The sequence below is a fragment of the Pararge aegeria genome, chromosome 6, assembly GCF_905163445.1.
Source record: "Pararge aegeria chromosome 6, ilParAegt1.1, whole genome shotgun sequence".
Lineage (NCBI taxonomy): Eukaryota > Metazoa > Arthropoda > Insecta > Lepidoptera > Nymphalidae > Pararge > Pararge aegeria.
Window position 1 is genome coordinate 12,349,893 of NC_053185.1, and position 24,584 is coordinate 12,374,476.

The 24,584-nt window shown below is 35.1% G+C and overlaps 1 protein-coding gene across 1 annotated transcript; it reads left to right on the plus strand.

Moving 5' to 3' along the window:
• The first annotated feature begins 5,921 nt into the window (after positions 1–5,921).
• Positions 5,922–6,434, plus strand: LOC120624297 (magnetosome-associated protein MamJ-like). The gene has a single exon (XM_039890758.1). The coding sequence runs from the start codon at positions 5,922–5,924 to the stop codon at positions 6,432–6,434; it is 513 nt and encodes a 170-aa protein (XP_039746692.1).
• Positions 6,435–24,584: the final 18,150 nt, after the last annotated feature.

The window sequence follows — 24,584 nt, forward strand, 5'->3', positions numbered from 1 at the left end:
GAAGGCAACGTGGGAAATAATGGATTTTTTTTTATTTCCCTTCGAAGCAGTTAAATCCCTCTTTGGCGAGTTCCAGACAAATAAAAAGTGCCAAATTTCCGAAGGCTTCGTTTAATGGTTGGCAATGGCGACTAACGGGCCCTTTGTTGTCTGCTGGAACTTTGTCGGGTTTATTGTGCCTAATAGATACCAAGCGAATGTGAATAATACCTACCTTGGTCAAAAGATATACCTAATACCTATTGCATATTAAGGTATGCACATAATATAGTATAATGCGTTGGTAATTAAATTAATGATATAATTACCTCGCAACGAAGCTGATTATTAGTAAGTACATCACTGTAGTTTTTGATTGTTCTTTTGTGGACAAATTCCGATATATTATAATTTGGTTTTTTTTTATCATCTCCATTTTTATCATGGTCCAATCCCGAGTCGGGCCGAAACATGATAGGTATTGTGTATTTTCTGTTGAAGAATATTCAGTACCAGTCAAAAAATGAGGAAATTGAACAGGTACGAGTAAGTGGTGTGCACAGCATTAACTACAAAATGGCTGATTAGTATGATAATAATAAATAAATAAAAATTATATCTCTGCTGTTTAGAACTGCAATTTATAACTATAAAAATATTGAAACCAAATATAAATGGAACAAAAGTACTACAACAAAAGGAAAAATAAAAAAACTATGATCCATTCGAAACCCAGACCGTACTGTTTCAATTTAGCTGTGATTTTAACTATAAAGTCGGATGATAGAACTCAAAACAAAAATAAGCTTCTAATCACAGAATACAGCAGTTCTGTATTGTAAGCTTTTATTCATATTTTATTTTCCTTGTTTACCCAATATTTAATGTTCAAAGACTTTTTTTGCTTTATTAAAGCTTAATAAAGAAAAAAACATCTATTAGCTGCTGTGCCCTCCTCTTCCCGCTAAGACTAAGGGATTGTAACGAGGAATGGCAGCAGCGTTCTCCGTGCTACTAGACGGGTTAGTAGTGATACTACCTATCACCACTAACCCGTCTGGCCATCGTCAGTATTATACAAATAAATATAAATATATTACGCCAATATACACTTCGCCATCTAGCCCAAAGTAAGCGTAGCTTGTTTATGGGTACTAAGATGACTTATGCACATTTTTAGGTATAATATGCATTATACATAAATACTTATAATATACAGATAAACACCCAGACACTAAAAAGCACACATGTTCATCACACAAGCATTTTCCGTTGTGGAAATCAAACCCACGGCCTTGGACTCAGAAAGCAGGGTCGCTGCCCACTGCGCTAGTCAGCCGGAAATTATTAGAGGCAAATCCTTCTGTTCGGAGAGGCCCTTAGCCCAGTAGTGGAGTGTTATAGGGTTTACGCTATTATAGCGTTATAGCTTCGACCGCGTATGTCGTATTATGTAGCCGTACCATAAAACTAAAGTTATATTTTTAGAAATTTCATTAATTTAAAAGTGTTTTTTAGATCAGTCCTATATTAGCATGTTATGATTGGTTAAGTGGTTGAGTCAAACAAAGGTAACATGTACTGTAAAACCAATTTTATTAAGAATCCAGTTTGAGCATTTAATTTTCCCGGTATAATAAGTTAAGGTAGTTCAGGCTGTCCCTGTGCTATTTAAATTTTATTAAGATCGGTGCAGTGGTTTTGTACACACTTTCGCATGTACCTGTATATCTATATAAGTATGGATAGAATATAATATAATACAATTTTTAGTGCCTCACGGGATCAGTAGCGAGTTCGCGCGTGACATTTTTATTTATTTTCTCTTATCCGCACTCGGCAACTGTGAACTTTCACCTGTTTACCTCAATTCAGGAAGACAAAACTTTAAGGACCATTATATTCGCTTAAAATTCATATAAGTCCAAGTCAAAGTCAAATATTTCTTTATTCAAATAGGCACATAGATGGCACTTTTGATGCGTTATTATAAACAAAATGTGTACATAGCAGTGAGTAGTGATGGCTATAACTACAACCGTAAACTTAAAACTAAAGCTACGAGGGTTCCAATCGCGCCCTGGTCTAAGAAGAAGCCCACAACAAACCACCATCTCACATTGTCATTAGAAAATATTTAAGAAGCAACCTGGTTAGAGCAATTGTTGTATAATAAATAGTTATCGACAGTGACAAATTTGTTTATGATTTAACTGTGTCTTACCGTATTTGTTATTTGCGTTAAGTTACGTTACGGACTCTAGATATCAAGTAAAACTTAAATGTTAATTGAATCTTATTGTTGTTTACTACGCTATTTTCCGTATGTAAGCGTCTTCTTTTGTTGTACGTGGAGAATTGTCCCAGCTGGAATTGTTATTCCAGCCATCAAAGTTCATTCCAGAAGCCTCGCAGGCCGCCTAGTTTGCTGAGTATAGCCGTGAGTTATACTGGGTATCAAAAGTAGTTAATAATAATTAAAATAATAATAATAGTTATGTGTTGATCTGCTACGCCTTTGCTGGAATAGCAGCACGAGTTTAACTGTCCATGCATGGAAGCAGAAGAAACAGAGAGATGTCTGTTTAACTGGCTGTGCCCTGTTATTCAACCCTACACCTTTCTGAGTTTACTTTCAGGCGGAGTAGTTTGTTAGTCTATGGTTTAGGATATATAATACTTCATTAGTCTGTCTGCCGTCGCTTACGTTATTATATATCTGAAAAAGAAGGAGAGCATCTGTTCGTCTCTTTTGGCCAGCGATAGTTACCAATTTTGTTTTTTAAAACCTCTGTGACTAAATTAAACTAGACGCACGAATATCGAACATTTGTACGGATTTTCTCGATTTTTAAGGAATATGAAAAGAAACAAAGTCTCAGATCACGTCCACGATACGATATCTTGTAGGAAAAGGCAGTCACGGCCTTTTGCACTGGACAAAAGACGAAGGGCAGAATATATATATATAGGTATTAGCAGAACGATGACCCGTGCAGAAATGAAGTTGTCTAAATCATGGCTGTGGGAGAAAAAGCTGTGATAGCAAGAGGAATTAAGTGAATGGATAACACACTGAAAAAGGTAATAGAAAGGCTGGAGAAATGTTATCAGATTAATCCAACCTAAGAATCCTTGGCCCAACCCGGAAACCGAATCATGGACCTCGTTAATGGTGATCCGTAGTTGAACATGCTAACGATCTAAAAAAGTTATTTATTTAACGATTATTAAATACCAATTTTCAAACACCATGCTGGTTGAGAATTGACGGAAAAATTAATATAATAACTTACAGTTATTTACTACTTACATAAAAATAACTTACAGTTGTTGGCGCGATTCAGAAATCGAACCCCGCACCGTGATAAAACAAGCTAACTTATACATCGATCCCGTAATTACCTTTGCATTACAAATTTATACTCCCCGCCTCGAGAGTTAGCTTTGGGTACGTAGCATTTATAGATCTAAACTTAAATTTTAAATGCGATGTTTGGATGGATGTTTTTTACTAAATCACGCCAAAATAGCTTAGCGGTTCTAGAATAAATTTTGCACAGAGATAAGTATTCTGGAATTGCACATAGGGATCCCGAAGTAATGAAGGGTTCTCGTAGGACAGATTTGTTTTTGTTTGTCACAAAAGATCAAGCATTGTTGTAGTTCAGGAAGCAGAGAATAACATAGACATCAAATTTCTACCCGGATGAAGTTGCGAACAATAAATAGTATATTATACGTACGATACGCATAACAATAGACAGTCGGTCGTGTCCATGGAATTCATTCACAGCTAAACCTCGTTAGAGCGTTCTGATTAGAAGTACTAGAAGTACTATCTAATATACATATTTACAAAATATTACTAGATTTCTATTGTTTAAATCTTAGTATTTACGTGATCATCGCCACGTTTAATGGTATTTCTCACGGTGTGCCAGAACACTAAAGAGGCGCGGTATTGATTGCCGTTTCTCAGAACGGCTATAAAACGACCGAGCGTTCTAATTATAGTGCGTACGCAGGCAAGCCTTATGTCACGACGTACAAGGTTACTAAGCAAGGAAATTTATACTAGACTACTTTCCGAAAGCGGCTGGAAGAAAGTACTTTTACTCGGAGACGTACATCGCGGCACAGTTTCCACGGGCGTAGAGTTGATCGCCCACCGGCGCCTTAGCTTTCCAACCACGGGTGTGATCACTAACAAACCTGCAACATAGAAATACGAGACAATTAACACAATCACAAACAGAGTTGTTGTGATATTTGCTATAATTCAAAGCAGCTCACTGAGCTGACCGTAGTTGTAAAAGGTTGCATAAGCAACGTTTTCTCGTACTGTAAACAAACCATGAAACCGACAAAAAATGTATGTTTAAGAATAAAAAGAGTTTGACTTTTGTGAAATAATTAAATGCATAAACAAACAAAAGAATTTTATATAAAGTAAGATAAAAATATGAAAATTACGAAGTTGAATTAATAGTTGTGCCAATTGAAACTGAACTAAAATAAGAAGGTCTTCAAGTAATTTGGTCAAAAATGGGCAAAAAAAAAAGATATATAAAAAAAGAAGATAGTACCTACACCTTAAGATTAGACTAAATAAGGAAACTAATTTTACTTTAATAATTTACGTACAACGTCACTATTGTTAAGCGTAAAGATCGGTTACTTTGTTTGTCTATACAAATAAAGAAATAATTTATAAATCAACCAATTGCTGGCTCACTACAGTATTCAGAACACGGATTTCCTCTCAGAAGGAATACAGTACAACAGTTTTCCAGACCATCTTCGCGGGAGATATAATATTGCACGATGGTTTGCTTCACGGTTAAAGTGAGTAACGATTTAACTGCATTAACTAAAATTGTACACAACTCTGAAATTTTACAAGTGCTTGCCGAGGATCGAAGCCCTCCAAAGGGAGGTCGAAGACCTAAACGACTTTCCCTGTCAAATTTAGTTTTTTGGTTTCAAAACAAAAAACTAAATTTGATGCTTAAGATGGTGACACCGACTTTTATTTCTAACGTTTCTTAGCTGTCTTGCTACTTTTTGTATATGGTGGATGGATGTCTCAAATTTGCTCCATTAAAATTGGTATTGTACTTTTAACAAGTTTCAATTAATTCTTAAATTACTGATTTAGGAATTAAATGAGTTTATTATTATTTAATATTTAATTTCTGTATCTTACCACAAGGTGAGATGGCAGTCAACGGCTAACTTCTAGTGGAATAAAAATAAAGAAGTTCTACAATTTGGTAGTGCTGCTGAATTTGTCTAATCCTAAAAACACATTTTTTTTATCGATAACGTCTCGAGTTTTTGATAGTTATCTTTATAATACACAATATTATAATGAAACAACATAGGAAGTCTTGACTGTAAAATTTATGGATGGATTTGCGAATTTTCAGAACCCGAAATAATCAGATAAGTCAAAAATGATCGCGAATATATATAAAGGCTTGCTATGTTATATTAAATCAGTTACAGAGACAATTTGTAAAGAAAAGGTGAGTGAAAATACGTTTTTTTTTAATAATATTTTTATGAGGGAGCAGGAGGCTATTGGAATACCCCAAGCTTTACTTGCTTGCTAGTCCCGGTGGGAGTGAAACGAGTTTCAGTGGAACGTTAATTTGAAAACCAACAAAGATTTACCAACTAGTATATAAACTAATCATTTATCGTTTTAAATCTATCCTATGATTAGTATAAAGACAAAGGGTTTTCAATTGAAAACATTTCATTCTTACTCTACTATCTACTCTTCTTCATACTTCCTTGTTCATATTGTACTTAAATTTATGCTCGCGAACTAATTTCTCAAATAGACTTTTTATCCTCCTAATAAAATTAAAGCATTTATTTTGTATGACTGTACTGTATGTATTAAACCACAAAAAATAATTCTTTTCAGCATAATGAAAACGTTCATCGCTCTCGCCGCCATTTGGGCTTTGACGGTCGCTGGCCCCTTGCCTTTGGTGCAGGTTATTGTTAACGTTAACACACCAGATTTCGTTGACACCGATGTCGCTGATGAAGGAATCGTTGAAGAGCCAATCGTTCCCGGACCCCTGCCTGAACCTGTAGAACTTCCAGAGCCTGTATTACCGGAAATCATACCTGCACCCATTGAGTTACCCGAGGCTGTACTACCTGAAATCATGCCTGCACCCATTGAGTTGCCCGAGGCTGTACTACCTGAAATCATGCCTGCACCCATTGAGTTGCCTGAGGCTGTACTACCTGAAATCATGCCTTCACCCATTGAGTTGCCCGAGCCTGTACTACCTGAAATCATGCCTGCACCAATAGAGCTGCCAGAACCTGTATTACCTGAGATCATCCCCAGTCCGGTTGAGCTGCCCGAAGCTGTTCTACCTGAAATTATTCCCGAGCCAGTAGTCGTGCCTGGAATTATTTTACACTAGGAGGTTTCCAAATAATAAAACAAAATTATCAGTTCCAACACTGATATGTACTCCGACAAATTTAAAAATTATTTGCTCGATTGTGTCATAAAAGTTCAAGGTACAATTATATTAAATAATTATGAAATAATAAGAAATATAGATAAATAAATAAAAGAAAAAGTTTATTAATAATCAGATAACGTTGTAATCTAGTATATCTAACCTAACCAACGAGTTTTACATTATTACTGCAATAAACCCAATCATATAAAGATTATTTATTTTCTTGTCTTATACTGAACTTATTGTTATTTAGATTATAAGTAGCAATGACCCATTCAATTATATAATAATAATAAGCTACTTGTAATAGCATCCGTTTTTATATGTCTATCTAATCTTAATATCAAAGCTAGTATATATAATTTTTTTAAATAATTTATAACGAACGAAGCTAAATCATTTTTTTTCGAGATTTTCTAAAACCTTTTAAACCCTCAGATCCGTGACTGTTTGATACTACCAAGCGGTATTTTGTTGGAGTCCATTATCTTCTATAAATCTTTACATTTTTAATGCATGTATCTTTAGAATATATGCATTAAAAATTAATCACCGAGCATGTCTCGTTAAAACTCGAAAATAGCGTTTTTCAGTTAGTACAAAGTCCACTAGGTCATCTACTACAATAAACATTTTGCTTCATTGTCTACAATGTGCAAAACTCAGACAAATCTGTGTAGTGTTAATTATTTCACTCAACATCATACAGATCTGACAAAATACGAACTCGCATTTTATATACATGATAACGTACATACATTTATAGCCGTGACTAAATTAATATGTCAAAAAATCATCATCACTTTTATTACCCATTACCGAACCAGTACTGGGCTCGACAAAGGATTTTTTTTTTTAAATAATAATAATGTATTTAGTTCATATATAAAATTGCATATTTAGGACGACTGTACTGACGTCAAGGCATGCAGTTTCCTCACCGTTAAAGCAAGTGACATTAACCTAAGGCATTAAGCTTAAAACGCACATAGCTCGAGAAAATTTGAGGTATGAGTCGGAGATCAAATTCAATCAATAGCCTATAACAGTGTATAAAAGGCCTCTCCCAATAGCTAATAAAATGATCTCGAATAAAATGCTGAAGCTATGACTATATACAGACTATGCATATTGTGAAACGGATTTAAACTCTTAATAAAGGTTTCAAGTTATGGATTACCAAAAGGCGCATAAATACTCAATACGTGCCATGTACTTGCAGAAAGAATCTGGTTGCTATGCGGTTGTAAACGGGGAAATGTTTTAAAAAAAAAAATGACTCATGCAATGCGCGCCTTTACGATGACGTAGCTTCGCAAGGGTTGAATACGACGACGTCGCTTTTTATAGTTTGCAGTTTTTGCTCGATGACGCGGCACCTTTAGCATTAGTTCAAAAAAAGCTAGATATTCCGCTTTATTTATCACTAGATGTTTCTCGAAACTTCAGTACGTTGACTTATTTTTGTTTTCTCGCGAATAAATTATTTTCCCTTATTTAAAAGTGATTATACTATTGCGGAGACTTCATGTAAGTGATTTAAGTAATTGAAAATATCACCTGCTTCAACTCTGAATGAGAGCATGCCGACCGTCTTGCGGAGAGTTTCCCTTAATGTTCTCAAAGGTGTGTAAAGTCCACCGATCTGCAACAGGCCAGCATGGTGGACTGCGGTCTCAGACCCTTCATTTCGTGGGAGGAGACCCGTGCTCTGTATTGGGCCGGTGGTTTGATACTCGTATGATAAAGTGTAGCGGTTTAGGTATTTTTACTTTCATCTCTCAGATAGCTAAACTTTACGGCCTACGCCCCGGAAAACCGCCAAATAAGGCTGTAAGTGTTAAAGATGTTACTTTATACGAATACCCCTAATCGGTTTTTGGCCAGTATGGTAACGGAACGCTAAATCGATTGGCGGCATTTTCGAGTAGGGTGATAGGCCACTGTAGTAGCCACCCACTAGAGCAGACCATAGATTACAGAGATACTATTAATTCCGTAACTGCCCCTGCTAGCTATCAAACATGGGATCTCCAACTCATAAAACCACAGCACTCACCACTATAAAGTACTGTAGAAAGTAAGACAGGTGAGACAGTAAGCTATATTTTTTATTGTAATCATTGGCGGACCAAGCAGATGGCACCTGATGGTAAGAGGGTAACAGTCGCCTACAAACAGATGCAAGTTACAACGTATCGCCTTGTGTGCATCAACCTAAGGTATAGGTGTTAAGCCTCATTTACCTATAAATTCACCGACAACCATGACCTTCGGACCGGAACGCAACATTGTAACAATGTTGCTTTGACAGAAATAAGCATGATGGTAGTACTTCCCTGTTCGAGCTCTGTCCCAAAAAGCGCTACTACTAATAAGCATTTTTCACATCCTTCCAGGTTGTGCAGCAATAAGCTCACTATCGGACGTGAACAATTTGTTTTTTCACGAATCAGAACGATACTTTAGTTAGAGGAAAACGATACAATATTTGTATCGTTGCTGCATCAATGTTCTGGATAATACATCCATTCATTCCAAGATCCTGTATGACGTCACGCGAGATTCGTTTCACTATCTAAGGATGCACAACAGGTTCGCAGAACGCTCTCACGTTTCGTTGAAATATATCTCAAGCACCTGTTCTTATTTGTCCCTGGCATTGATATAAAAAAACCGAAGATAAACATTGGTGCCAATGCTCTACATAAATCTTAAAACATTTATTGACCACTTATTGAATTTAACACTTAAAATAGTGCTACCTTTTTTCCGGGAAACATCATTAAAAGTGAATCACTGATTTTAAGCCCGTCAATTGATTTTGCCGATACCACGTGGTCAGACATTCTTGTACTTTAATGCATATGAAATGATGTACAACAAAAAGTAAATAGAAATAGGTAACGTCATAAATTTAACCACTAAAATATACTTAATACCTATTTACACAAGCAGGTTGTTTTGAGATTGGTGATTGATTAACTTTATTACCCAAAAATGTTGGACCTCACGTTCTGCCGCACTATTTCCAAAACTAGGAGCAAGTCTTCGTAGAGTACTATAAAACAAGACAAAGCTCCGTTTTGGAGAGTACCATTTAGTAAAAATAATAAAAAACATACTCAGTTGATTTATTAAAGCTAAAAAAAAATAGCACCCAAAACTACGAAGCAAACATTAGCTATTCGCGTACTTAAGACACGGTACTTCTGCTGAAAAGGTTGTCATCTCGGCATGATTCTGCAGTATTTGACTACTGCAGCCCTGTTAGATAGCCTTGGTTGGCGTCACGGTCCGACTGAGATAATTAAATGTGTATAACTATAAGGTTGAAGGTTTGTCCGTTGATTTTCCTGTTGCATATCTTACGTATTTAATATCTATGATACCTTCCCATTTAATTGTGAACGCTGCGAATGCGGCTATCAATTATCATGACAGTTTATTTTTGTCTTCGGTCGGTTTTGTTTGTGAGTAACTCGTTGTGGCTGCTCCGGCTAAGCCTTCGCATAGTAGTTAATTTTTGAATTACATGCATTTATTATAAATTGTAGGGCTCGCAATACTCGTGGGTACAATAATATTTATACAATACCGCGCATAAAGGAGGCGTAGGTAATTAATGTTCTTAGAATTTATGGTGAGTATGTTTGTGGGACTTTTTTAGTAAAAAATCTAATGCCGCGGATCAGACCGGTCACATATAACTTTTCAGAAGGGTCTGATTGACAGAATTGAGCTGTCTTCCTTTTTTACTAAGAAACATTTTTAAATTATTCTTAACTAGCTGTTTCGTCGACTAGCTAGCGACTTCGTCAGCGTTTGATTTAGTTTTTTGATGTGGCATTAAATTTAGTTGTAGTTCTAAAAAAATTTAAAGTATTCAGTATTGCTAAGCATTAAATGAGGGGTTTGCTGCTGTCCGCTGAGAAGTTCTGTCCTCTATCTCCAAATACAGTTTGGGCAAAATTAAACACATATCATAACCTCCATAGTACTAAAATAATTATTTAAATAGGTTATAATTTGTCCGAGTTATGGCGTAAAATCAACACTTCAACTCCCTCCCCCAAAGAAACCGAGCTTAATGTCGGAATAAAAAGTATTCTATATTACTTCTTACACTTCCAAAAATATGTGTGCAAAGTTTCATGAGGATCGGTTAAGTAATTTTTGCGTGAAAGCGTAACAAACAAACTTACATTCACATTTATAATATTAGTAGGGATTGCTGGGATTACTTTCTCCTCGCTTTCAGGTGGACCGAACTCTATGCTCACTTTAACTTATCCGCCGCTTGAAGGAAGTTTTAAAGGCAAGGCTTTATCTGTTTATTTGTAAATGTTTATGTGTGTCGGAGTATATTTTGTAGAATAGCCGAAAGTTTCTCTGTGAAACTGATCAAAAGTTGTATGCGGACGAAGTAGCGGATAATTAATAGTTAATTATAATATTAGTGATACTGAAATGATTAATGACGCATATATAAATTTATGCACATAAAAGAAAAGGTACAATAAATACAAATAAAAATAAAATCACATACCAAAGTGATATGTTGTTGTTGAGTTACTCTTAAAGCAACAGTGTAATAAAAACATACCTACTACTCATTATAATACAATGTTTTCTTGTAAAGCGAACGATTTATGTGTCGTAGAGTTTATACATTTATGTATGTTCCGATTATGTCTGGTATGGAATTCTATTATTATGTTTAATTTACACTATAAATCTCAGAACATTATTTTATATAATTGAAAACAAATAAGATTAATATTAAGATGACTTAATGTCTAAACCAAATCTTAATGTCTAAATTTTGCATGTTAATGTATTAACAGAATATGTTGGAACTTTATATCCTAAACACCAATAATTAACCCATATTTAGCAAAATAAATATTTCATTTCATTTCATTTCATTTCATTTCATTTCATTTCATTTCATTTAAGAAATAAATTATAAGGTTAAATACAATGTACATTCAACGAAATCAGCTGATAAATTGGGATCTTTTTTTATTAATTACTTATATACAGAAATGAATGGACACGTGGACATTTATTCTCCATACTCTTATTACATAATTATTTTTATTCGTGTTTAAAATGAAGAGAACTTTAAGCAAGTGCTCTTACGCTGTTTCCCTTATAATATATTTATTTCAAATTCAAATATAGTAAATAGCTACATTTGAATTTAGAATCTATCATTGTTATATAGTCAATGATAGATTCCAAATTCAAATGTATATCAGTGTTAAAACGGAGAGCTGTGTTTAAGAGAACCGAAATGTTTGTGAACTGGGCTCTTAACAAGTATAATTAAATATGATGTTATTTAATTTTACTAAACTATGTAGACTAATACCAAATAATAAATAACTATGAATATTTGGCACAGAAAAAGATCTGGCTGTTCTAGTAGTATACGAAATAAATAGGCGATCAAAGTGATGAAGCAAAGAATCTGAAGAAATCCTGTCCGTAAGCAACAGGTTTTATCCAAGAAAATGAATATAGAACCCAGAAATATTTTGCGGATATTAAAACATGACTAAGGACTTGTAATTTATAAGAAAAGTATATAGGGTCGCAGATATTTACCGACTAGATATATTTTGACACAATACGACTAGATAATATTTGAATAACTCAAGTTCATGTTCAAAGTTCTAGATACGCTTCTCAACTAGTTTCACTGGTACAATGTGGCCATAATTCGGTTTCAATGATGGGTTGGAGGGGTATTAAAACCAGAAATACACTATGTACGAGTTACAATTGATGCTAAATGTACATATTGTATTCAAGCCTTCTTTTCAACAGTGTTGAACTAACTATGATTATACTAACGAAGAAATGAAGAGCTACATAAATGCAAAATTCGCTTCCGAAAAAAGGCGCGCATAGTTCTATCCTAAATTTATTGCATGGATTGCGAAAGCTACGACTAAGAATAAAAATGACGTGCTCACAACACAGGTACGTGTAACCTAAGACAGCAAGAAAATAATAAAAAAAGGAACAATCTGTTTTATTAATCACAATTATAAATAAATAATTATTTTTGAAATTAAATTGATGAAATATGATTAAGCCTATCTCCTTATAAAGTAAGTGCCAAAAAAGTGTTTTTAAAAATTTTGACGTTTTGCACAGGACTAGTTAGAGTTTGGGCAAAATCTTTCTCATCTCAATAGTAATCATTTAAAAATGAAATGCAAATCGGACAGCACTAACAATGTGCTCATAACATTAAAAAATGTATTACTGATTGAAACTAAATAAATTGAAGTTAAAACTTAAAACAAAATATTCAGATTTGATACTTTACAGAAGTTATAATTACAGCACAAATACAACGTTTTGGGAATCATAAACTAGTTGCACTATGTCATTTGAAAAAAGCTTATTTCATTCATTTTCAGAGTAATCATAATTCATTTACAGTTCAATTAAACAGCACAAGGATGTCGTAAGTCTTATTCAGTGAGTGTACCGCTTTTTTTAAGCTGTGTATACATTGTGATCGGGACGATAATAAATTCAAAGGTCGTGCTAGCACTCGAAGAGTGCTCGTTCTGACCTTGCTCCAGATCACCCGACCTTGTTCTCCCGAAGCTAACGAGTTACGCTTATCTCGTAGATATGTATTAGTTTCAATAGCTGGCCCACTGCGCTTAATTAAGCGGCATTCCCGATCGTTACCACGGATTCATCCCATAAACCTTTTAACACAATGATTAACCAGTCAAATCTTTACAAGTATAATCAACGCTAGTATATTCTTAGCGTAGGTTCATATGCAAAGTATATAATATGTAGCGGCAATTATAACTAAATTATCCCGCGAAGTCTTATACCTACATCACGAATGCAAACTTTTTTGTTCCGTCTTGAATTTTTTTTATAAAAATCGTCGCAGCATACATGATACCAGTACTAGGATATCATGGATAGGCTGGATGGATAGTAATGATCTCGGTCATTTCAGAAAATAATCAAAAATAAGTATTTCAATTTTTTTAAGTCATTTAAATCGCTTTATTAAAAATATCTCTTTCTAACAAATATTATATTAAAATTAATTTCTTAATCTGACTTAAATTTATATTGGTAAAAGTATTTACAAAAAAAAACTTAAGAAACGCAAAAATAACGTGTCCAAAAAGAAGAATAGCAAATAAACCTGAAAGCATTGCAGGTATAACAGGAAGAGAAAAGAGAACGATAAGAAAACAATAGAAAATAATGAAACTATAATAGTATAGTTTAGTTTTTATTATGTCCACTGATCAATTTTAAATGAATCTTAACTAGGTATTTTGCGAGGGCGAAAGTAATATTTACAGAAGGTATTACAGAGTTTTGCATTAACTAACTATGGTAAACCGATATTATATCGGACCAAACATCAGCCAATTGATTTATGACGGGTTGGTAAAAATATGGTATCAATTAATGGCTGGCGCCGCCTTTAAAGAGCAATATTAAGTACTACTTCTGTCTCCGAAGACTCATAAGAAGTTCGTATTTCTTTCAAATATAACGTTAAGACTGCCTTCCCACTGCTTGAATGAAAAATTTTAAAATTTTATAATTCCTTTACCCATTAAGTCCATTATACATGAAAGGCAGAAAAACGATGTAATCAAAATTAAGCTTTATTGAAACTCACCCTCATAATGTCTTATGTCTTCTGAACCTCAAAGGTATAACACTTTTGCTCTTTTTTTAATAATTGTTCGGAGTTAAAAAAATACAAATATCAATACTTAACTACGTCGGTTGCTTCGTAACTATCTATATGTATGTAGGCATGTATTGAATATCACGTTTTTCGTTTAAGTAACATTGCATAGAAACACTTAACTCCAACTAACAATACAACTAAACTCATTAAATACATCTAAAATATATACTCATGTTATACCTACAGCGTTTATTTACAAAAAATTTGGTTGCATGTTAAAGTAAGCAGTCAAGGTCGTAGTACAGTGGAAGACACAAATGAAACTGCATAATTTGTACGTAAAACTGAGTATTTTTATTTGATATCTCGATGAAAATGACAAAAATCTCCTTCGCATTTATATATTCATTCTAATCGGAAAGTAGATAATTATCATACCATAACTCAAGAATTTAACCAATAATAAGTAGGTAAGAAGAAAAGTAATCATCCAGAAATTATTATGAGGCAAAGGAAGAAATGGAAATATTTTCAATATTTCTTCCTTTGCCTCAAAAAAAATAGTGGAGAAACGAAACAACAACATATCATTCACACCACGCTTTAATACAATACCTGTAACCTACAGTAAAGTATTGCTAAAGTAAAGTACGTCGTACGTACGACGGCTGATTGGCGCAGTTTGCAGCGATCCTGCTTTCTGAGTCCAAGGCCGTGGGTTCGATTCCCACAACTGGATAATGTTTGTGTGATGAGCATGAATATTTTTCTGTGTAAGTGTCTGGGTGTTTATACGTATATTATAAGTATTTATGTACATTATTCATAAAAATATTCATCTCAGTACCCATAACACAAGCTACGCTTACTTTGGGGCTAGATGGTGATGTGTCGTAGGGTATAAAAATTTATAAGGCTTTGCAATGTACTAAAATCCATTAATTCCACTGGTTGTAATATGATTTGAAACAGGATATGAAAGATGGCGTTGCAAAAGATTATTACTATTGATAAAGTTTCAAAAGAGCTGTTTAGATAGCATAAGCTTCATTTGTAAGAAATATGAAAACAACGATAAGAGTGAAGTGCAGCGTAGTAACGGCTGATCAGAATACAGTTGTCACCACCCCTCCCCTTATTACGGGTGTCGTAAGTGGCAACTAAGGGAATATTGTGGAGAACTGTAGGGTACTCTGTGTTACTACTACCATTTGCTACGTTCACCAACCCGTCTGCCCAACGTGGTGATTATGGGAAACACCTCCCGTTTGAGAGAGGTTCGCGCGTCTGATTATGGGATATTGATCGAAGAACAAAGTGGGCTTTGTGGTGGCATAAAATAATCTATGCTTGATAAACTGAATTGTGTACAAAATAAGATATTAATCTTATTTTGTGCTGCTTAACATTTATGTTACTTTTGCATGCGAATAGCCAACATTATCTGCAATATAATATAATGACGAGATCTAAATTACCGCTGCACTTTATAAGGAATGGATGAGTCATCCAACTTTGGGTATGCCTAATTGGTACAAAAACTTGATCATTATTAAAAATTTGTGAAGGAAATAAATGAGGGTATTGCGGACGTACCACCGTAAAAAATTGTTTAATAATAAAAAATTAGGGCAAAATGTGCCACAGGTCAATGTTGACATGTCAAAGTATCTCATTTATAAAACGACTTTATTAAAAATGTGATTAAATCAAAAAAAGAAACAATTTTATAAAATATTATGCTTATCGTATTGTTCTGAAAATACTCTTTCATTTGGTGAATGCATATAAGTACATACCCATATCATTAGGTTGCATAAGATATCATGTCACTATCATATATTGTCATCCAATCAAAACTTTAACAATACTGTTAAATTGGTTTGGGGTCACTGGTTCAAAATTCTCATACGCTGGCCCCAATTTACTGTGTATAAGTCTCTAAGCTAAACTTTATTCAAAATAATTATTTCCTTTTCCAGAGGAAACAGCGAGAGAAGAACAGCTTTACTTTTAGACTAGTATATTTAGTTGCAACAGTAGATTTGTGTACAACAGAATCAACCGCCACCACTAACAAAAAGGTCGAGTTCAATAAAAGCATGTAAAAGCGACACTAATGGTTGCACATAGAAAGGTATTTGTTCATGCAGCGTGGACTGCCCCATGCGTTGTGTACACTTTTCTTAGCTTTCTGCTCGTAGTGTACTCCCCACCCCCGCTTGGGGCGTGAAAGCACCGCGATCGTGCGCAGGCGCAGCTAAGTGTGTCACGCAGGTCGACGAACGCCGGCCTAGACCCACATACAACAATTGGGGCACAATCAGCGACAGTACAGCGAGCGCGTTGACCCCGCGCGGTGAAATGCCCATCTTTCTCCTTTACACTCTTTCTCTCAACGTCGTCACTTAGCAACGGCTTTCCCAATGTCTTACTCGTTCCCTGCGCTCTGAACCCCTAGTGTTACTTATCAAGTTAACTCGTTGTAATTGTAGTAACGTGTATAGAGTGGGAAAATTATGAAATAACAGATTTTAAGGCTACTATTAAGACTATAATTAAATATTTAACGGGCCACAATCAATATTTGTGCTATGAATAAATTACAATATGAATTGATAAAAGTATTATGTAATTTAAATTTATCCGGAGTCGCGGGCAAATAATTAACCATAATATGATGTACCTATGTATAATTTAGTATTTATTTTTGTAAAGTTGACATTTTCCTAACCTGTGAGAAATTTAAACTGTAAAACTAAATTTCTTTATCGCCTAATAACGCTTAATTATGTTTTATAGTGAGCAGTTAATATGGCCCGTAAAGTATTAACTTAATTTAAGTTAATACTTTACGGGCCATAATAAGTTAGGAAATCAGAAAACATGTTTTTTTAAAATTCTGTATTGCTCCTGCCAGGAATAGAACACGGGACCTCTTCTTATTCACAGGGCTCAACGTGGCGCCAGGGAAAACATCTGACCTTGGATAGTTTAATAAATTATCCACTTAATTTTTGTTTTATTGATATTCAATGAATAAACGAGTAAAAGATGATTAAACCTGGATGCCGCAGTTTAATGAAACTAGAAAGTCCGATTGGGAGAATCGCCCTTTCTGAGACGAGATCTTATAATTTCATTTACTTAATTATTTATAAAATAAGATACTCTACAATGTTTTTTTATTCAGCGAGCCACTATTCGGTGCACACAGCGTTACTACAAAATGGCTGATTAGGTTTAGTATAACAAGTTATACTAATTCCCGAGCCCGGAGTTTAATTTCGGCCAATGCTGCTAGTAGTAGCATACCATCTAATTAAATTAAGTCATGTTTTATTAATTTCTAATGGAGAATTTAGCTTCAAAACCTACGCACGTTAATGTTTTAAAACACTACGATTTAATTTCATGTGCGCAGATGTCGTGCTGGATCGTCAATATTTATAATTTCTCTCGGGGATACAACAGCAGCTCGCATGTTACCATCCTAACTATTTAACGGAACTGACACATATGAAACTGTCGTTAAAATATCAAATATACGAGAGTAAGTTTTTTGTTCGTCGGTAATAGGCACTCATTGGTATTTAACGCAAGGAAACGGGTGGGCAGTCGTGATAAATCTTCTCGAACGAATTCTGCGTGCATCCGCGACTTTGCCACGGCTCGTGAGCAAAACGCGTTACGCGTGTCGCTTGTAAGTACGATTTATTTAACATAATGCTGTTTCCTTTTCACTTTCAGGTAATCTTGGTATGAAAACCTACTAGCAGAAAACGTAGAGTTTCGACGGCCGATTGGCGCAGTAGGCAGCGACCCTGTTTTCTGAGTCCAAGTATGTGGGTTCGATTCCCACAAGTGGACAATATTAGTGTGATGAACATGAATGTTTCTCTGTGTCTGGGTGTTTATATATATATATTATAAGTATTTATGTATATTATGCATAAAAACTATTCATCAGTTATCTTAGTACCCATACCACAAGCTATGCTTACTTTGGGACTAGATGGCGATGTGTGTATTGTCGTAGTATATTTATAAAAAAAAAAGTTATACATATATGTAGTAAGTAGTACATAATGATTGCGAATGATTAAAAATTACACATGTAAATAATGTGAAATGGTTGATTTGGCTTCAGTTATAGGTCTAACAAAATATAGTAATAAACCAATACCATTATGATTTACCTTTTTTCTGCTTTGATAAGACGGATTAAGACTATGATAACGAGTATCGAACACTGGTAATCTATCACTGTAAAGTAAGTTGACTAACAGAAGTTGATGTGCCCTATTAAAAAGCCATAAATCACTTTTGTATGGAAAGAAGAACACCTATTTATTTATATTACTATGTTATGATTGGACTAAAAAGCATTAACGAAAATAAGAAGGAATAATAGGTCGAAGTAGAATCAATGTACGAAATTATCAAGATATACAAGTAGCACTCAAATGATTCCTGCATCACATAAATAATATTTAACGAATATAAAGCATATATTGATACGTCAATATGTACCATATGACTCTGATCGTCGCTTTAAAATAGAAATATTCTCACGCAGTTTATCGACATCACGAGACAAATTTCTCTTTTATTCACACATTCGATATGCACAAAAACTTTTGAAACGCGCCGAGATACTAAACAAGAGCGAACGGAAAAGAAAGTAAAAATGAGCGCAATGATATAAATGAGAACTAAGTATACATGTGCATCGAGAAACGTGTGCAAGCAATCTCGTGATTCGCCTCTTCTAGGGAGAAAAAGTAACGGCGATCGAACTGGAAACCTCGGATTTGGAGCGAGTATTGTCTCAGACGCCGCTGCAGATACGTTTTCGCTACTCGATGCACTCGTATTGCACATTTTTTCCCCTACTTCTTCACTTTCTTCCTATGTACACTTTCTAGGCTTTATGGTGAAATGTCTACGCTTTCTAACGTAACACCAGTGCAAGTTTTTCTTGCCGGCTGTTATTTGCAATGAAAACGAGATGACACTGTTATCAATCATTTCACTCCAACTTCCTATTGGCAATTGGCATTCGACTTATTTTATTAAGTCTCACAATAGAACAGCTATTCTTAATGGATTACGTCGCTTTCGACACGGATAGATAAAGGAGACTTTATAATATCGCCGACATACAAAATGAACCGCCTCTCTCCGTCTGTTATTTCGCTTTGTAACCTTCTTATTTAGGTCGCCATCTATGAAGTCTTGCTCTGGAAATCTGCATAAACGGATGTCTGTGCTATTAGACATTGTAGGTTTCTCTATCGGTGAAACTTTCGGCTCGAGAAGTGTGTCGCTGCAGGCCGAGCGATTCGTGGTCGTGCACCCACGGAAATGGGTTCGCGACAATAAACTATAAAATATGTCTAAGTGGGTCATCGCCGAGAGTCGCGGGCGCGGGATAGTTGTTCGCCGATCGTTAGTTGAACGCTATGCAAATCGGTAGGAACTTTCTTCCGCCGCGGTGACTGTGCGGTCGTTGTATCGATTTCACCAAGGGAGATCATATTATCATTTACCAAAACCTCGCTTACATTTTTATTACATATTTTAATGCGTACAAATATTATAGCATTATTATGTAATATAAATATTTAAATTTAAGTTAAGTTGAATCTATGGTAATTTTGCATGCTATTCACTTAGTTCTTGACAAACGAAAGATTTGTTTTTATGCACAAGTTATGTTCAAAAAACTATCCGACATGAACGTCTACCTCTGGGCAAAGGTATTTTGTAGGGATTTTAAACTTTGGTCCTCAACGCTCATATACTCACTCACTTGTGTCTAAGGATTTCCTGCAACTATTCTGACTTATCTGTGAACCCATAGGAGGTCTACCACCGCTGCTATTACCCGTGCATTATGGCACTCCTAACATAAAGTGTCGGTCCTCCAAGCTACGTGCCCCGCCCATTGTCATTTGAGCACTTTATCGACTCCACACGTTTGCAAGTAGGTATAAATCTTGCTAGGCTTTTTGGCAATGCGAGGCGTACGAAATACGGTATAACGATTGCAAAATCCAGTGTCGTATTATTTGCATTAACATTTGGAAGCAATAAAATGTCGTGTGTATGTCCGAGATTGTGTAGCCAAGTTTCGGAGGTGGTCGAACCGAGACCACGACCCGCGCAATACGGCGCGGCGCGGGCGCACGGTTGCTGCTAACCTACTTGGCGTGCGTTGCTCTCTTTGTTTGTAAACATGGCGTTGCCGCCGCCTTCTACAATTTCGACTTTACCAAACTAACATTTAAAGGGAATGGGCCTAATAGATTGGATTCAATTCCTATCGATAAATGCGAAAGTGTTTGTTAGTTTTTTTTGTTTGTCTCCCTTTCATGCAGCAACAGAGATGGATTGACGTGTTTTTTTGCATAGACATAATCGATAGGCCGGAGAGGGATTTAGCGTACTTCATATCCAAAAAACCCCTATATTTTCTATGGGAGGCCTATGATAAAAAGAGTTACCTATGAATCTTAAAGGTGTCTTTCTTTAAAAACTGGTATTAAGATAAGTATTGATTTTTGGTTGGATTAAGATTATTAGGTCCTTGCTCTAGGATTCTTTCATCAAAAAATCTGCCTTAGTTAAGAGATCTTTGTATGTGGCAAAGCTGGCTGATACAAAAACTATAGGTCCATCTCAGAAAAGAACTGTTCGATATATATTATTTATTATTATTTTTAATACATCAAGGTTGCAATACAATTAATGAATTTCATAATGACTAGGTAGCTTGGAAACAGGCCGCTTCATCTCACACAAGATTGTAAAAGTATTGTAAAATTAAGTTGGAAAAGAGCAACTGCCAAGTTTCTTTCTTGCTACTTCTCGGTATAATCCGCTTTCCGAAGCGTTGGTAGAGTCACTACAAATAGACAGACTTGACATTTGAAACACCTTATAAGCCGGTTTTAAAAATATAATAAACAAATTGTATCTTATTCCGTCAGGATTTTGGTTTTTCTCGTTCGCTCTATCTTAACCGACACGTAAAGCCGAATATTATTCTAAGGCGATAAGTTAATTACGGATAGTTGCTCAAGGTTTAGTGAAAAAAGTTAAAATACCACCATAAATGGCGACAATCTACCATAATAAAAGTAATAGACAACTAGATATAGACCTATTCGTGTACTTTTTAGTTAATTTTGACGAGAGAGAAAGTCCGTAGAGGTTAGTGGGCCAAACATACCGGTGCAAATCATTGTGGCAGTCAAAACGACGTTGATAAATAGGTATTCATTAGAATTCTAGCATATGTATATCACTTAATGGTGATTTTTGATATCTTTAGTTAAGTTAGTTAGTTACCAAATTAAATATTTGCAATCAATGTGAGAATAAATTACAGAGAGACAATTAAGAATTACAGAGAGAGACATTTAAATTTGTACGACTTATTTAAGAATTTTCCTATAACTCATAAGTTTGAACACTTTGTTAGCGTGATATAAAATGCCCGCTTATATTTATTTGCAATACAATTTTTTTTCTTAATTTATCTATTTTTAAATATTAAGAAATTGGAATTGGGTGTGGGTTGTCTGGAGGCATTCTTAGGTTATTGATTGAGTATTTGATGTTGTCAACAAAGTCTCAGTGACAAAGGGACTCGTTGGATATTTATAGGATTACAGTTCATACCGTAACCCCTCCGTCGCGTTGACCTTTGTCATGCTCTGACTCCTGAACAATTTTTTGATAGACTTGGATTACATGTGTCATTGTGTATATTAAAGTACCATTTAAGCGGGTGATTTAACAAGGTGTTAGTTGTTAATAATATAATATTTCGATTCAATCCGGTTTTCTAGCTTAGTATAAATAATGACACAAAATTCATGATATTTAGCTTGCAATGTAACAGAGGTTTAGGAGGCTTAGAGCGTTTAACAACTATAATAAGTTTAACGATGTTAGAAGCACAAGCTATAATAAAAGTGTCAAATTCAAATTAAAACAAATGAATATCTTAAGATTATGGCGTTGATACTTAATCGTTGCAAATTTACTATTTAAACTACGCGTTCATCAAATAAACGTGAGCTGATTTCTTTTTAGGGTTAGAAAATCCTTATATGATTATTTCGTTATCTGTCTGTCCGTTTTATACAAGTTAGCCCTTGTCTGCTATCTCACCTGGGGTAAGAGATGACAGCGTGCTAACCTGTTCGGGGTGTCGCAGATATATTACACCCATACCCCTATTCGGTTTCGAAGCGGTATCGCATAGTAACGCTACAACCAAAGTACGGAACGGAATCCAAGGTACAAGGATCGGAATCCTCAGTGCGCCATTCTTACTTACACCTGGTTTGTTTATTATTATTTGCAATTATATTCTATCATTTATTGATTTACATTTTTTTTTTAATTCTTAACAAATCTTACAAAAATTAAAAAAACACTATTAAAAATTTATAAGTAAAAAAAACACCCTCCGCTTGCGGGGCTTTTGAATGATATGTTTTATTTATTTAGTTTACTTACGAACACTTGCACATATATAATCAGCTTCCTATTTGGCCCCCAGCGGGAATCTATCCCAGGTACCAGGATCTGAAATAATAGGGCAAACATGTTGTTTAATGTTAATAACATGAAGTTCAAACTAAAACTCAAATTCAATTTAAATTAATTTAGCACAATCCTTAATGTTCCATTTCTAACAATTAAGTTTGGGCAGAGCCATTTTTTAAAATAAATCCATGAATTTCTAAGACTTTTTTCTTATAGTATGTAGTATAGTATATAGTATAATAGGGAAACCGATTTTTTTGGGGATGCTCTTACCCACTCAACTAAATATTATTACCATCATATGAGAGAGTCATAAAACTTATAGATACCCACCACTCTGCTCTACAAAGTGGAATGGCGGATTTTCTTCTCGTGCTGCAATTGCTTAGGTCCGTATTAACAAACCGATATGGATATTAGAACAGGCTCTCAAGTGTCAATCTATGTACTTAACAACCAGTTCTTAGGGCGATGCCGGTTTTCTGATTCGGGTCTCAATTGACGATTATTAATTATCCATTGATAGTGATCATAACCGAGAGCAACGGCTTGACGAACGGTAAAGGTCAAATCCGAATCTCCAAAGTCGAACATCCATCTTGTTAGCGACTTTTAACTAACGTGGCTTAACTAAAGAAATTGATCGAATTGCGCCATCGTACATCGTACATCTTACATCATAAAATATTTTTTTTTGGCTCTGTAATTATTATTTACAGAGCCAAAAAAAATTAGCCAAATTAATTTGAAACTCGATGTATATTTTTTCTCGATCTTTTCCCTTCACAATTAAGTTATTGTGTGTTATACAAAATTATTATCGATAATATTAATTTTTATTAGGTGCTTTTAGATTTTAAACAAGGCTAGATCATAAGTCTGTGCCTATAGCCCTTGATTGCAATCACGACCAGAATGGGCAGGAGCCATTTTTCACCCTCTGGTCAGGTGGGAGGGCCACCTGACCAGACTAGAAAAAACATCAGAAACAATAAAAACTCCAAATCCAAATTGCCCGCACTGGGGTTGGGACCCAGCACCTCCCACTTAAGATGTACGAGTTTGCAGGAATACTACAGACTGCTTTAAGTACTATGCGGTTATTTTGTAGTACTAAATCCTGCAGTCTTGTCAAAGGCTTAAAAGGACTAGAGCCCAGAGCGGTAAAGCCAGTTAATAAAAAACATTCTTGTCAACAAACAAAACAAAACGAAGTGTACCGCTAGCCTTGATATGTAACAAGGCTTTGTTAGTGTTCAGTTCCCAGTCGGTTCAGTTTTATTTAGACCACTTTGAAATGTCACGAGTAAGTAATACAAGCAACAACAGAGCACTGTAACTTTGAATGCTGTACCTGCGAGAAAACTTTTAGCAGTTATTCACGTGTTGTAGGTGCCACGTAATAATAATGCGATTTGAATACCACGAATAAAAAACAACTAAATTAAAGCTGCCTCGCTCCCGTTAATCTAGTCGTGTCAACGACTACGTATTCGTGGGTTCCAAGTTCGATTCCCGGTCGGACAAAAAATTGTTTTGATTTACTGTTAAGAAATTCCAACCCTGTTCCGCTAGAGCACGTGAGTCAATCGGTCTCCGCTATTTTCACTAACCGCGATAATAATTGTTAATGCCCGCAAACTTACCTTGGAGTAGCATGGTTAGTTACAGCTTTCTGTTTACTACTATAGCACTTATTTTGAGCGATTGCCTTCGTAAGTCGAGGAGTTCCAAATTCCTTCTATTTCAAAGATCTTTGTCAGATCGTAACCAAACATTTAAAACGACCAAATAGGCAGTAAAAGTAAAAATAAAAGTCGATTTTATGTACAGATGCG